Source organism: Eschrichtius robustus, chromosome 10 (genome assembly GCF_028021215.1).
Source record: "Eschrichtius robustus isolate mEscRob2 chromosome 10, mEscRob2.pri, whole genome shotgun sequence".
NCBI lineage: Eukaryota > Metazoa > Chordata > Mammalia > Artiodactyla > Eschrichtiidae > Eschrichtius > Eschrichtius robustus.
In genome coordinates, this window is record NC_090833.1 from 68469393 (window position 1) to 68485443 (window position 16051).

The 16051-nt window shown below is 42.7% G+C and overlaps 1 protein-coding gene across 1 annotated transcript in view; it reads right to left on the minus strand.

Moving 5' to 3' along the window:
• Positions 1-11937, minus strand: part of SAXO1 (stabilizer of axonemal microtubules 1) — a 36632-nt gene extending 24695 nt beyond the window's left edge. Inside the window, exons 1-2 of the mRNA XM_068553992.1 lie at positions 11807-11937; positions 6095-6274 (exon numbers count right to left, since the gene is read on the minus strand). Of these exons, the coding sequence (XP_068410093.1) occupies positions 6095-6274; positions 11807-11937 (311 nt within the window). The remainder of the gene's footprint in view (positions 1-6094; positions 6275-11806) is intronic.
• Between the last annotated feature and the right edge of the window lie 4114 nt (positions 11938-16051).

Here is a 16051-nt window from a genome sequence, read left to right on the forward strand (position 1 = left end):
TCAATGAATCTGGTAAAGTAGCAGGATACAAAATTAATGCACAGAAATCTCTTGCATTCCTATACACTAACGACGAAAAATCTGAATGTGAAATTAAGGAAACACTCCCATTCACCACTGTAACAAAAAGAATAAAATACCTAGGAATAAACCTACCTAGGGAGACAAAAGATCTGTATGCAGAAAACTATAAGACCCTGATGAAAGAAATTAAAGACAATACAAACAGATGGAGAGATATACCATGTTCTTGGATTGGAAGAATCAACATTGTGAAAATGACTCTACTACCCAAAGTAATTGTCAGATTCAATGTAATCCCTATCAAACTACCAATAGCATTTTTCACAGAACTAGAACAAAAAACTTCACAATTTGTATGGAAACACAAAAGACCCTGAATAGCCAAAGCAATCTTGAGAAAGAGAAACAGAGCTGGAAGAATCAGGCTCCCTGGCTTCAGACTATACTACAAAGTTACAGTCATCAGAACTGTATGGTACTGGCACATAAAACAGAAATATAGATCAATGGAACAGGATAGAAAGCCCAGAGATAAACCCATGCACATATGGTCACCTTATCTTTGATAAAGGAGGCAAGAACATACAATGGAGAAAAGACAGCCTCTTCAATAAGTGGTGCTGGGAAAACTGGACAGCTACATGTAAAAGAATGAAATTAGAACAATTCCTAACACCATACACAAAAATAAACTCAAAATGGATTAAAGACCTAAATGTAAGGCCAGACACTATCAAACTCTTAGAGGAAAACATAGGCAGAACACTCTATGACATAAATCACAGCAAGATCCTTTTTGACCCACCTCCTAGAGAAATGGAAATAGAAGCAAAAATAAACAAATGGGATCTAATGAAACTTAAAAGCTTTTGCACAGCAAAGGAAACCATCAACAAGATGAAAAGGCAACCCTCAGAATGGGAGAAAATATTTGCAAACAAATCAACTGACAAAGGATTAATCTCCAAAATACACAAGCAGCTCATGCAGCTCAATATCAAAAAAACAAACAACCCAATCCAAAAATGGGCAGATCTAAATAGACATTTCTCCAAAGAAGATATAGAGATTGCCAACAAACACATGAAAGGATACTCAACATCACTAATCATTAGAGAAATGCAAACCAAAACCACAATGATGTATCACCTCACACCAGTCAGAATGGTGATCATCAAAAAATCTACAAACAATAAATGCTGGAGAGGGTGTGGAGAAAAGGGAACCCTCTTGCACTGTTGGTGGGAATGTAAATGATACAGCCACTATGGAGAACAGTATGGAGGTTCCTTAAAAAACTAAAATTAGAACTACCATATGACCCAGCAATCCCAATACTGGGCATATATCCACAGAAAATCATAATTCAGAAAGAGACACGTACCACAACGTTTATCGCAGCACTAATTACAATAGCCAGGACATGGAAGCAACCTAAGTGTCCATTAATAGATGAATGGATAAAGAAGAGGTGACACAAATATACAATGCAATATTACTCAGCCATAAAAAGAAATGAAACTGAGTTATTTGTAGTGAGGTGGATGGACCTAGAGTCTGTCATACAGAGTGAAGTAAGTCAGAAAGAGAAAAACAAACACTATATGCTAACATACATATATGGAATCTAAAAAAAAAAAAATGGTTCTAATGAACCTAGGGGAAGGACAGGAATAAAGACGCAGACGTAGAGAATGGACTTGAGGACATGGGGAGGGGGAAGGGTAAGCTGGGACGAAGTGAGAGAGTGGCATGGACATATATACACTACCAAATGTAAAATAGATAGCTAGTGGGAAGCAGCCGCATAGCACAGGGAGATCAGCTTGGTGCTTTGTGACCACCTAGAGGGGTGGGATAGGGATGGTGGGAGGGAGGCGCAAGAGGGAGGGGATATGGGGATATATGTATACATATAGCTGATTCACTTTGTTATACAGCAGCAACTAACACAACATTGTAAAGCAATTATACTCCAATAAAGATGTTAAAAAAATTTAAAAACACAATCCAAAAAAAAAAGCAATGTACAGGATCAATCCAAATTTCTTGACATACACAGGGAAAATGTGACCCATTCTCAAGGGAAAAAAAAGATAATCATGAAGACCAACCCCAAGCCGACCCAGATGTTGCAACTAGCAGGCAAGGATTATACAGCAGCTATTTTAACTATGCTTAGTTGCAAAATGGAAAATAAGGTCACAATGAATTAAAAGGCAGGGAAACACAGAAGAGAAAGAGAAACTATATATAAAAAGAACCACATGTAAATTCTAAAACTGAAAAACACAACATCTAAAATAAAACACTCACTGGATGGGCTTAATAGCAGAATGGAAATAGAGGAAGAAAGAAAGACTCAGTGAACTTGAAAATGGATGAATAGAAGCTCTCCAATATGAAGGATAGAGAGAGAAAAAGATTGGGGGAAAGAAATGAACAGAGCCTTGGGTACAGAAAAAATACTTAAAGAAAGAACGGCCAAAATGCCCCCCAGATTAATCAAAGATGCACATCAAAGGCTCTTAAACTACCCAAGCAAGTCTAGTGCTGAGACCTTTTACTGCATGTCTTAATTCTCAGGTCCAATCTATAGAGGTGAGGAAGTATATCCCCACTGGGATAGCTGTGAGTGGAGAAATATGTATTTGAACAGGAAATGTGTAATATTCAATAGGTAGGAAAAGACTCAAGCCTACTACCGTCTTGCTTCTTTCCTGGCTTTTCTAAAAGCCCTTTCACTTTTAGCTCTTCCCCCTTACACTCCTATTTACCAAGGAGTCTGGTCAATACATGAAGGAATCTGTGCCACCAACTTTCTGCCCTCTTCCCTGCGCCAAGCCCATCAAGTGTGAACCCGATTCCATCCTCCCCCTCTGCACCTCCATTTCACCCTACCCTCGGCCCCCTCCCTTTAAGAAGAAAGGTCTAACACCATCTTGAAGACTCACCTCTTTTTTCAGAGGCTGTCCACTTTGCCCATCTTTAGGGATCTCACTTAGCTAACAAAATAATGTCCCAAAATGGGGCCCAACTGTTTTACATGGTGACATGCCTAAGGGGAAATGAGGCTTGAAGTGCAAACCTCTTATTCATAAATTGATCTCAGGTTTACCCGAACCAAAGGCAGATCCTCTGTGAGAGAATTACTAAGGGCTGCAAGAAACAGTTCAACGTTAAGAAGGGCTGAAAAGCACAAGCATTCACCTCATGGCACCTGCTGTAAATCCCCAAGATTTACAGTCAGTAAGAGTTGTGTGCAGCTGTAATCATGCCTCACGCTGGGATGATAACCTTTCCAGAAACCAGGTGTTTTTTGTGTCTGAGCTTAATCGCCAAACCTAGCCAAGCCACGGGCCACGTGATTTTTTCATGCAGCAGATGGCAGCCCCGCGTCCAATCTCAGAAACTAAGCCAGGTCAGCCTTTAGATAGGTAAGCGGGTCGGACATTCTAATCATCAGAGTTCTAAGGGCAGAAGGATGACAATCCGCACAGACACAGAGGTGTGCAGACACAAGGCTGACCCATCCTCTCCCCAGCGTCCTCTGGCAGAGAACCTAGATGACAGCATCTCTGCATTTCCCAATGGGGAACAGTTTTACTGTATGTATTCAGATATGGGCCAGAGTCTCTGCTGAGTTTATAAAGTTCAGAAAAGATGGTTAGTAAAATCTTGATTTTTGTTCATTTATGTCAATAAAAGCCCACCGAAGCTCAAAAAAAAAAAGAAGGCATCCTGATAGGGGCATAGGTGTTTTTTTTCAGCCTATGAAAACGTGCCCAGCAGGGTAGGCACGGGGCTGAGAAATGATGAGATTGAGGGACGGGGGAGAGAAGAGATGTCTTCTGCTCATCTCCCCTTTAGTCCTCTTTCTGGGGAAGGAAATAAAGGAGAGGAGAGAAGCATTTCTGTTCTTTTTTTTTCCCATGGGTAACCATGATCCTGCCACTTTTTCTTTTTAAGGCTCTTACAATCATTAATAAGTTGTTTTGGAAATTCTTTCAGTATCTTCATTCTTCCACTCTGGCCATATCTTAACATGAATGATTTTGTTATTCTGGCCTTGGCAGGGACAGAGAGACTTTCTGGGTGCTATGTTTATTGTTGTAAGTGACACAAGGCAAGGATAATTTAGGACAGGTCAAAGGGCAAGTTTTTGTTTTGCAAAGCACCAGCGGGAAGAGGGCGGGCGTGTGGGGCTCCACTGGGGGCCTCAGAGCTAGGGGATGGGACAGGACGCCTGCTCCAGAGAAAGGATTTGTCCTCATTCTCCTGAGCTTGTGGGCAACAAGCAGAAAGCATCCCTCAACATCCAACCCTCCAAGTATCCAAATATTTCCAGGACAATATCTGAAGCTGGCCTGTACTCTGTATTCCACAAGGCACTCTTGACTTCCTGCAAATTGGGTACAAAGAGAAGTGAAGACCAGCATCTAGAAACTGAATGTGATGTTTGTAATCCATTCCTCAACACTGCTCTTATCCCTTCCTACCAATTACATGTCTCTTATACATAAGCCTAGTTCCTTTCATGAGCATTGACTGTGGTTTCTTAAAACGGAAAGCAATGCTCCAGAATGATCCACTTCTCCTGTTGTGGTCTTTAGACTCATAGAAACAAAGAATGCTGTTTTCCTGGGAAAATGAAGCCCAAACTTTAAGGTTTATATTGTTTAGTAAGTCACAGGTTGAAAAACAGGTTGCATAGATTACATTTTTTTTTATGAATCAGGACCCAGAAACCTTGTGCTGACCTCAAATCATTTAATATAACTACTCAGCATAAAGGTGATCTGATTCAAGTCAAGAGTCAGACAAGACCCTCGACTCCCTCTCATTCTCAAGCTGCCCCTGTCCAGGGGTTCCCACAAAGCCGAGGAATCCCTGGGCTTCATTCCCCACATTGTGGGTCTTTTCTGCCCCATAACCCAGACATGGACTTCTTCCTTTGGATCTAGAAGACAGCAGCTTTTAGGAGGAATACTTCATGCCTCCAACCCACATTCTCAACAGAGGACATTTCCAGGCCTATCCTGGGGGAAACTGAATGAACTGGTGTTCTGCTTAGCCAGGGTCACCTGGGACCTTCACAGAAAAGCACAAAATTGCGAGGCAAAGGGGGAAGCAATAGGAAGAAATTTTACCAGGTCTTGCAAACCTGAAATGTGCGGGCATCGTGGTAGAACAATTTCACCTCCACCGCACAGCAATCCTGCCCTGTAGGGATGAGGAACTTGGGAGGCAGAGATGGCGCCCAGCTCTCAGGTCTCATGTGGGGACTAAGCTCTACAACCTGAAACACTGCCCAGCTGACTCAAAGATGTTTCTACTCCTCTGGGTCACCAGTCACAGGTCATCACCTGGAGATCACTAACTGAGCTGTCAACAGCAGATTCTGTTAGAGCCCTGCAACACGTGGAACAACCCTGAGACTGATCATGTGTCCCCATCCCCTCAGTACAGATACCTCTGGCAGGCCTGACATGCTGAGCCACGGGGTTCAGTCTCCACACAGAGCTGGAGCTCAAGAATCAGAGTTGCTAAGTCAAGGGTAATGTAAAAGGAAATATTCTTTGTTCATATTCCTGAAGAACGTTCAAGGAGACCCCAACTCAAACTCTATAGCATAATTTCAAAAAAGCTCAAGTTCCCTTTCACCACGACCAACATCACTACCACCACCCAAGCTGACCTGGAGCTTCTGTGCAGAAGCCCAAAAGCTCCTTTTTCTGCAGGAGCCACCCTCTTTCTAGTTATTATTTTCCTTTCATACTTAACTTAACCTCCCACCCTTTTGATGTAGATCAATTTACAATTCCCACCCCACAGCTCCCCCTTCCCCTGCCCCAGCCCCAAGCAAGAATCCTTTCTCCTTAAGAGGGGGCTAGGGAAAACTAAACAGGCTAATAAATGCAGGATCTTCTTTCAGAGATACAGGAAATTAACATTCAGGCATTAATAGCATGTATTGACAGTGCACGTCAATGCAATCTGAACGTTAGGTTAATGCTGTACATTACTCCATTAGTGGTGTGCATTTATACGTTCACACTATTGCCCTCACCTCGATGTGGTCAGGCCTTCCATTGGCGTGCACCCTTTCTGGTACTCCAGCTTGGGCTTGAAGGACTCTCTGGGCAGGTAAGAGTGATAGAGAGGGTAGTTCCCGGTATATTCGGAGAAAAGACATGGTTTCTCTGTTTTATCATAAATCTTGGTAGGCAGGTGTGGACAGTGATGCCGCCTAATTTAAGAAAAAGAAAAAAAAAAAAGGAACGTTAGGTTGGTTACCTTCTTGGGAAGAATACATTCAGTTTGCTACCTCCTCAAAATCTGACCCAGAGTATAAAATCATGACTGCTGGCATTGAAAACAGCAGTTTAACCCTTCCTTTTCTCTACTGAACTATGTGAAGCGGCCAGAATTTCTTAAATGATCTGTAACTGCAATTGGTCAATTGTCAAAATTCCTTGAACCATAAAATGACGCACAAGCATGGCTGATGACCAGCCATCACACGTGCCATGCTGCTTGTTTAAATACTGAAATACTTCCATACCGTAATAGGTGAATGGCTGTGGCCCCCAAGGCATCTGAGAGCCAACCTAGTCCCTCCCCTGAGACCCTCCCTCCCAATCACCCAGCAATTAAGGGCTTAACACCTGCCCTAATGGGGGCTCCAAGGCTGTGCTCTAGGGCCAGGCTACTGTCTTTCCTCATTAGTTCCTGGGTCAATTCAGAACATCACCCTCGCACACAAGTGGCATCACACATAGCAGAACCACCTCAGTTCTGAGTACACTAAACACCACTGACTATGTGAAACCATTTCTACATTGAAAGTCTGGCTCCTTTATTCTTTCAGGTCTCACTTCAATTGTTGCCTCCTTAGGCTTCCACTAATCATCTTTACCTAAAATACACCCCTCCACGCCCTCACCTCTCAAACAGAGTTTCTCTCATCACGTGGATGCCTTTCCCATCACTTACTCTTATCTGTAATTGGCACATTTGTGGCTGAGTTTATTATTTGTCTCATCTATCAAGCTCAGAACCTTTTTCTATCTTGTTCACTGCTACAGCCCTAGTACCTCTCATATTCTGCCTGGCACAGAGTAGGCATTCAATAAACATTTATTAAACGAATACTGAACATATGAATGAATGATTAAATAAACTTTGTGCCTCATTATGCAGGTAGATGATAGATAATAATTTGAAGTTATAATTTATAGTGAGTTTTTCCATTTGACATGCATGGTAATAAATGACCTGATTATTCTACTTATAGGTGAATAAAGGGCAGCTATTTGAGCTGTCCAAAACAAAGTAGTGTATCAATTATTTAAATGCCCACATACAATCCTTGCAAACCAGCTAGGGTACCTCTAATCATCAGACACCAGCACATCAACAAAACTCCATGTTAGTGATCTCCAACTTAGTTATATCCAGAAATGGCATAGAATTTTTTTAAATGTTTTACACTAAACTGATTCTGATTACAGAAACTAAGATACACAGTATTCTGGGGCAGCACATCAGAGAAAAGAGAAAAAGAAACAGACATACAGAGAACTCATCACTGCTCCAATCAAAAGCTGGTTTCTAGGCAACAATTAGCATGCTGCTCCCATTGTTAATAAGTTCAACCCTCTACATAAACATTGCTGCCACCACTGTTATTACTGTGTGCCTCTCTTCAACCTCCAGCCACCGCCCCGCCACCCGACCCCCCCGGGGAAAATGGTCAACACCTGCATGGTTCGTATGGATAGAGCTGCATATGAACAAGTTTATCCCTATTTTCATTTCACGTGTAGATTTGTGTATCAGATTAGGATTCCTACAAACCTCAAATCAAAAGCCAAGTGCTGGTTACTCAAAAATACCTCTGCAGATATATTTTATTCAGCCACACTCTGAGAGAAAAAAAATCAAGATTTTATTAAGGGTAACTTAAGATGTTACAAATTTGTTATATTTACTTTTCACTTTTGCTATTATAAAAGTACTAGTGGTTCATGGTGAATGTTTTCTATTTTCCTAATTTACAAGGAAATTTTACATAAAATGCAGTCCTTATGATACGAATATCTGAATTTCAGTGTCAAATACACTGAAAAGTTTCCTTTTCCTTTTTTTAAAATGTACGTTGTTGGCATTTAATGTGCAAAGATCCATATTTATATTTTATATATATTTAATGAAGTATCTCCTAAGCATAGGTACACAAATAAGTGCTTTCTTTTGTTTACTAAGAAACACATTTCCCACAGTATATGTTAGACGTTATTACCATTTCTATGCTCAGAATCAGTCCAATTATCTGCGATTTCAATTTGGGCCAATTAGTACCCTATCATTTTAGGATTCCTACAAACCTCAAATCAAAAGCCAAGAAATGCTGGCGACCCAAAAATACCTCTGCAGATGTATTTTATTCACCCATACTCTGAGAGAGAAATCAAGACTTTATTAAGGGTAACTTAGATTCAGGCACTTGCAATAAAGTGGACTCCACAGGCCTAACAGTATTTTCCCTCTCTAGTGCCCTTGTTTTTTAAACCAGTAAAACTTTGCTTTTATATAACCCCCTTTCTGTATTGTTACTTTTTAAAAATGTAACATATTGTAAAGGCTCATTCCAAAAGAAAAATAAATGGCAAGAAAATACACTGCAACTGGTATTATAAGAGGGGATTTCAGTATAGCAACACACTTGCATCCAGACATTGATGTTCCATTAAATGGAATTACATCTAATATATATTTATAGGGCAGATTTTATTTATTTGACATGTTGGTAGTTAACTAAGACCTTGTCTCACTTTGAAACATCAAAAACGCTCAACCGAAAGTCAACTTTTCATCGCCTAGTGTGCTCATGGCGCCACCCTCTTTCCTCACCTGTGCCCACCCCAGCTTGAGTGCCCCTCTCAAGACAGGAAGCACCGTGTATTCACCTTGTTGGTGAAGTTTAAAGGTGGAACCCCTTTATCCAGGAGTTCCTCAAGGATAAGGACCAAGTCTTCTACTTCTGTGTTCTGGAAACTAGCCCAATACCTGATATATTTTACTTAATAGCAGATGGACAGTGTATACGAGGATGAACTGATGAAAGAAAGATATTTACAAAGACATGACTGATTTGTTCTAACATTAGTAGAGCCAAAAGGGAAAATACAGATCAGATTCTCAGTTTTTATGGACCTAGACAGTGTCTAAATAAAGTTTGTGGGATCACCATGCATGAGGTATTCAAAAGCAGTCTTCACAGTCATGAACCAAAGAAAGGAGAGACCTCTTCTCCCAGCTCTCTGATGCTTGTACCATTTTAAAGGAGCTGGTGGGCCACCTTGCTCAGGAGCACACTGAAACAAGCCAAGATGGGCCAACAGACAGAGAAGAGAAGGAGAGTAAGGTTTCCTTAATCTATCAGAACTCTGAAGTCTTTCCACTCCAAAAATTACTAAAGGACCACAAGTAAGAGGAAATAATCCCGACTTTTTCTGACATTTGGTAAAGGGAGCAGTAGAGACCTTTCAATGGAACCCAGAAAAAGTTAACAGTTGACACCAAGCTAGAATCATAGAATTTTTTAATTGAAAGGGGCCATGGAAAATATCTGATCTAACGTGCCCACTACACAGATGAAGTATCTGAAGCTCAGAGAACCATGTATGTAACCCAGCCATAGAGAGAACCTAGGTCTCCATCACATCTGAATGACCAAGTATGTTTCCTGAGGTGCATCCAGCTCAAAGCCATCTAGGACTCAGATGACCCTAGAATGGATGATAGAACTTTACGTATATAACAAGTCCCTCCAGAATAGCACCATCCAATAGAAACAGAAGGCAAGCCATGAATGAGAACCACACATGTCATTTTAAATGACACATTTTAGTAGCCACATTAAAAAGGTAAAAAGCAGGTGAACTTAATTTTAATATTTTACCTTTAATCCAATCTATCCAAAATACCATTTCAACATGTAATCAATACCAAAAATTGAGATATTTTATTTTCTTACTATGTCTTCAAAATCCAGTGTGTGTCTCACATTGACAACACATGTCAGGACGACCACATTTCAAGTGCTCAACAGCCATATGTGGCGGTGGCTTCCCTACTGGGAAGTGCAGGTACAGACAAAAGAACTGCAAGCACCCTGGTGCTGGAAGCTCCCCTAGAGATGGAGGAAAGACAAAGATGCTCAGAAATATTTTTGTTGACAAATAGGGTATTTGCCTCTTAGACTCTCTGACCTGCATTCATGTAACACAATCAAAGGCATTAAAAGACATGAAAAATTAGTTGGAGGATTTTTTTCATTATCTCCTCACTCTACAGAACTGAGCTTCAGTTTTATGCACCTGGAATGCACCCTGTAGCTGCTCTCTTTCCTGCCACCTCCACTTTTCCAACATGTTTCCCTTCCTTCAAGGCCCATCTTGAATGCTGCTTCCACCACCACCATCACCGCCATCACCACCACCACAGGAAGCTACTGATGATCCCACTGTGCCTTGCTACTGGCCGTGACTCTCTCTCCTCTGACTGTGCATGGTGTAGTGTCCCTACCTCTTTCAGGACCCTTTACCTTCTGCTCTGCCTTGCATGGTCCTCTACTTATAAATTTTCAGGTTAAGAATTTTCATGGTTGCAAACAAAGCTGTTCATCAGGGGAAAAGCATGGTAATTCTTCCTGCCCCCAAGAGGCAGCATGAACAGTAGCTACTAGAACACAGCTCTGGACTTTTCAAACAAATGAACTTCCAGTAGTTCTTTAGAACCCAACCTGTTTGTAAGCAGAACAGCTTTCGGTGGATATGGGTGACTCGTCTTGCCTCTCCCATGGTCTTTTAGAATCCCCCGCTGAGCCCAGCCTGCTGTGGGCAGTGAGGAGGGCTCTCCACTCCAGGGGGCAGAGGGCATGGCAGAAGGAGACTCTGGAGGCAGGGAGATGTAGGTTTCCAATCCTAGCCCTGTCACTGACTGCTTGTGTAATGTGGAGGACATTATTTAACTCTTCTGAACTTCGATTTCCTCCTCTGTAATTTGTGGCTAACAACTTCTACCATTTAGTGTGATCGTGTGACTTTTTCCTCAGATACCAGAGGGAAAACGCCTAGCCCAGTCTAAGGCCAGCACTCTGATTAAGAGGCTATGTTTATTGAGCAATTACCGTACACCACATGGGCTAGGAGTTCTGTAGCTCATCCCATCTAATCCTTACAGCAACGCTATGATGGAAGCACTCTTACTTTCCTCATTTTACAAACATGAAGACTGAGGTTTAAGAGATGTGATCTCACTCAAGGTGACAGAGCCAGATGGTAATGAAGTCAGGACTAGAACCCCAGGCCTTCTGCCTGGTTCCAAAGCCTGTGCTCTTAATCACAGCCATATACTGTGTGGCTTAATGGGATGCCAGCCTGTACCAAACACCTCTGTTTCCTGGCTGCTCTGATAAACCTAAGGGCAGACAATTAATAGGCAGTTCTTAGACCTACCCATTCCCCGTCCCCCTAGCTACACTCAGTCTTCCAGGACAGGATGTGCTCCTCTTTCCCGAGGACCCCAAAACCATTCTAATATAAACCAACAAATAGATGCAATTCCAAGTGCTTTTCAAAACGCTGATCATTCCACAGAACTTTCTTTACTGTCTAAACAAGACAGTCTCATTAGACAAAGTCATAACAGTAACAACCAGGAAAACAAAGAACATGGAACGCTGGGTCTCAAAGGACCCTCAAGATTAGCCAACCCTTCAGCTTCGTCAGGCAGGTGTGGGCACTGAGATGGAGGGACGCCAAGCTTCTGGCCAAGGTCACACAGCTTGTCAGCGGCAGCGTCCACCCCGGGTCCCACACCACCTCCCACATAATTGACTTCCATTTACAACCTGACTTAAAACTCCAAGTGCAGACTCTTAAAGGATTTGCAGCCCAGTTTTCCTTTTGTCCGGTAGTTGGGAGCCTGTGACCTGTCACAGCTGCCATGCGAGGGAGGAAAACACTTAGAGCGGAAAATGCATTCTTGGTCTAGAAGAGGCGAAGGTGCCAACCATCACCAAACCTCAAGTCAAAAAGTCATCATTCTATGCCGACGGTTTAGAATGATTTCAGGGTGTCTGGAGTAACAAGAACTCTGAGATCCTAGAGGCAGCGTCCTCTCAGAGGAGGACCTACATCTCTGGAACGGTCTTCTCCCTGAACAGCTCACAAAGCCAACCCAATTAGCCTCTGAGGATGGACAAAGCCAGTGCTTTTCCCAACATGCATGTGTATCTACCTGCAGTGGCTTATAAACTTTTTAAATGTTTACTAAACTTTGTTCTCTCCTATTTAGAATATACCCAGAGGCAAAGGGATAAGTGAGAATGCTTTTATGAACTGCAAAATAAGACCACTGTTGAACATACATAGATATATTTCATACCAATCTTAAGACAAGACGACTCACATTCCCCCTACCTACATCTTCTACCTAGATCTTTAAAGAAACGTTGCATTGTGAGAACTCTGAATAACTCCAGCTTATACCCTGCCCATGGTGCTAGGAAATTGGGCAGGGATTATAAACTGAACCTTTGGTGGTGACTAATCCTTCAGGGGACCAGATTCTGGGTAACAGAAAGCAGGGCCATCTGGTACAAATATGACAGATAGATGCAACTGATGTACCAACTAGCAGTGGCTGCCTGGGAGCCATACTGAAAAATTCATAGGTCACAGCCAAGTTTAGTGAGGATGACCGTCTTGATTGATGAGCCATGCCTGTCAAGGGTGCTGGGGTAGGGAAGTGGGGATGGGTGATAAATATATGTATGAATGAACCTATCAACAAAAGGCAAGGAAAGGGAGGGAGGGAATTCTGGTGGAAATGTCCTAAATGGTGACTTATAGGAATCACACGTTTGGAAGACATCTAGAAACAACAAAGCCATAAGAATATAAAGTTGCCAAGATGAGAAAAAAGGAATTAAAAACAAGGCCAGGCTTCCCTGGTGGCGCAGTGGTTGAGAGTCTGCCTGTCAATGCAGGGGACGCAGGTTCGAGCCCTGGTCTGGGAAGATCCCACATGCCGCGGAGCAACTGGGCCCGTGAGCCACAATTACTGAGCCTGCGCGTCTGGAGCCTGTGCTCCGCAACAAAAGAGGCCGCGATAGTGAGAGGCCCGCGCACCGCGATGAAGAGTGGCCCCCGCCTGCCACAACTAGAGAAAGCCCTCACACAGAAACGAAGACCCAGCACAGCCCTAAATAAATAAATAAATAAATAACCCTTTAAAAAACAAACAAACAAAAACAAAAGAAAACAAGGCCAAAATCTTGAAGAACACCACATTTAGGAAGCAGGATAAAGAAGCCTCAGGAGGAAAACATTGACAAAAAGAAGAAAATTCGGTGACAGATCAAATAAAAGATTTTAAGTGTTCAACAGTTAAATGCCTCAGAAAAATGTCACACGGTGACTAGAAAGCAGCTTCAGCAGAGTGGCTGTGCTGGATCCAAGGAACGGATGCCGCTGAGGAAGTGGAGGAGGGGAGAGAGACCATGCTGAAAAATCTGGTGACAAAACCAACAAGAAAAGTCCAACAGGAGTTCAAGAAATTACCCAGGACATACACAAGAACTGTAAACTATGTGATTATCTTCATGCGGTATTGGGTAAAAGAAGTGAAATCAGATCATCTTTGTAGGTAGAGGAACAGAGTAGCAGACAGGGATTCTTTGATGAGCAAAAACAATTGCTGGAGCCAGAGCTTGGACTACAAAGGAGGTATGATTAAGGGGGGGAAGGCGGGCGGGGTTCAAGAGACAATTTGAGAGGAGAGATGGGAATCTGAGCAGCACCAGTCTGGTGGCCTTGACCCAGGACACAAAGGCATCGAGAGAAAGAAAGCGGATGAAATGAAGAGGTTCAAGGCATGCACAGGGCACTCTAGGGAGTGTGTTGAAGGGGCAGCTAGAAAAGAGCGCAGACTCGCTTCCAAGGAGTAGTGATGCCAAGGGAGAGGGGCCCAACTAGGACCTTGTGCGGCAATGCTCAGAAGCTCTGAGAAAGATACTCTGGTTCAGCAGACTGTGAGGCAGAGGGCCTTGTTGGATGGCAGGCACCAATGAGAGGAGCTCGGCTGGGGCGTGCAGCCATCAGGCTGAGTGGGCAGGAGGGCAGTCAGCGAGAGCCAATGGTCCTTTGAAAAGCCAAGAGCCTGGAGAGAGCAGCAGACAGTATGTCCAGAGCCACAGAAGAGCACCCCAGGGGCTCTCCCTGTCCCTTCCTCCTTGGCAGTCAAAAGGAAGAAGAGTTTCTTCGGTGAAAAAAAATAGATGAATTGAGGAAACCTCTTCAAGAAGGTGCAACTGGTCAAGGCATCCTGAGGAGACATAGGGCAGGCATTTTGGCAATGGCCCCACTGAGTCTTGGAGAGACACACAGAAAGGACCATGCCAGTCACCAAGGCACCTTCTCTTTCCACCTCTTAGACAACCAACCCTCTGGGGGAAGGCAGTTGCCACCTGGGCTGTTCCAACTTGGCATGTCTCCTCCCCACCAGCCCTGACAACACTCTACCCAGACCCCTAGTCCCACCTGACCCGCTTCACTTCCTTCAGATTTCAGCTCAAAAATCCCTCCTGCCAGGAGGACTTCCCAGACCCCTCATCAGATCACGGCCACTCTGCTCATCCCCCCATTCTCACACCACATGCTGGCAGCCCCTTGCTCAGTCTGACGTCCTGGCAGGCAGGTCTTGGGTACCACTGCCTTCGTGCCTGGCACACGGTGGGCATTCGATACTCGATTGCTGAAAGCAGGCAAGAAGAACAGGGGCAAGTACCATATGCGGCTAAGTCGTGTCCATTGTGGCCTGAGCAAGCAGCACACCAAACAAACTGTTTAAAAAGAAAACCCAGCGGCTAGATTCATATTTGTTTACCCTTGTGGCATGGCGCTTCCTAGGTAAACATAGCTTAGAAATTGGTTTTAAAAAAACAAATCCTTGACCCAATCTCAAATCACACACATACATAATTTGAGCTGGATCACAACAAACCCTAATGTGCAAGCTAGAATTACAAAGTTTTTAGGGGAAAACACAGGCAAATACCTTTGTAAGAGTAGGAGGCAAAGATTTCTTAGGTCACAGAAAATAATAACCATAAAAGAAGAAATTGGTTAAGTTAGACAAAGTCAAAAGCTTCTGCTCATCAAAGATACATTTAAGAAAATAAGCAAGCCACACATTTGGAAATAATATTTGCAAAACAGATATCTAGCAAAGGACTGTTATCCAGGATATATAAAATCATCTATAACTCAATAATAAAGACACAAAAGTAACAAGCAAAAATCTGAACAGACACAAAAAGATATAAATGGACAACAAACATATACAAAAGTGCTTAACATCATGAGTCATCAGGGAGAGACAAGTTTAAACCACAATGAGATACCACTACACACATAGCAGAACAGTTAAAATTAAAAAGACTAACAAAACCTACTGTTGGCTAAGTAGAGTACCAGCATTGTCATTCACTGTTGGTAGGGATGTAAAATGGTCCAAACCAATTTGGCAAAAGCTATGGCAGTTTCTACATGCTGGCCTACCTCCCAGCCCAGCAATTCAATTCCTAGGAATTTATCCAAAGAAATAAAAGCCATACATTCACAAAAAGGAGTTGGACAAGAATATCCAAAGAAGCTAATTCATATAACCAAAAAGTAGAAACAGCCCAGGCATCCATCAATGGGAGGATAGATAAATCGTGGTATCATCATTCAATGGAATACTAATCAGCAATAAAAAGAAGCAAACTACTTGCAGCCACAAAGCAGCAGACACATAACAGCATGGATGAATCCCATGAACACTTTTGTTGAGTGAACAGAATCAAGAGTGCATACTTTACGATTCCATTTATATGAAATTCTGGAACAGTAGGAACTAACCTATAGTAGAAAAAAAATCAGCTCAGGGGTTACCACAAGGAGAGAGAGATAAG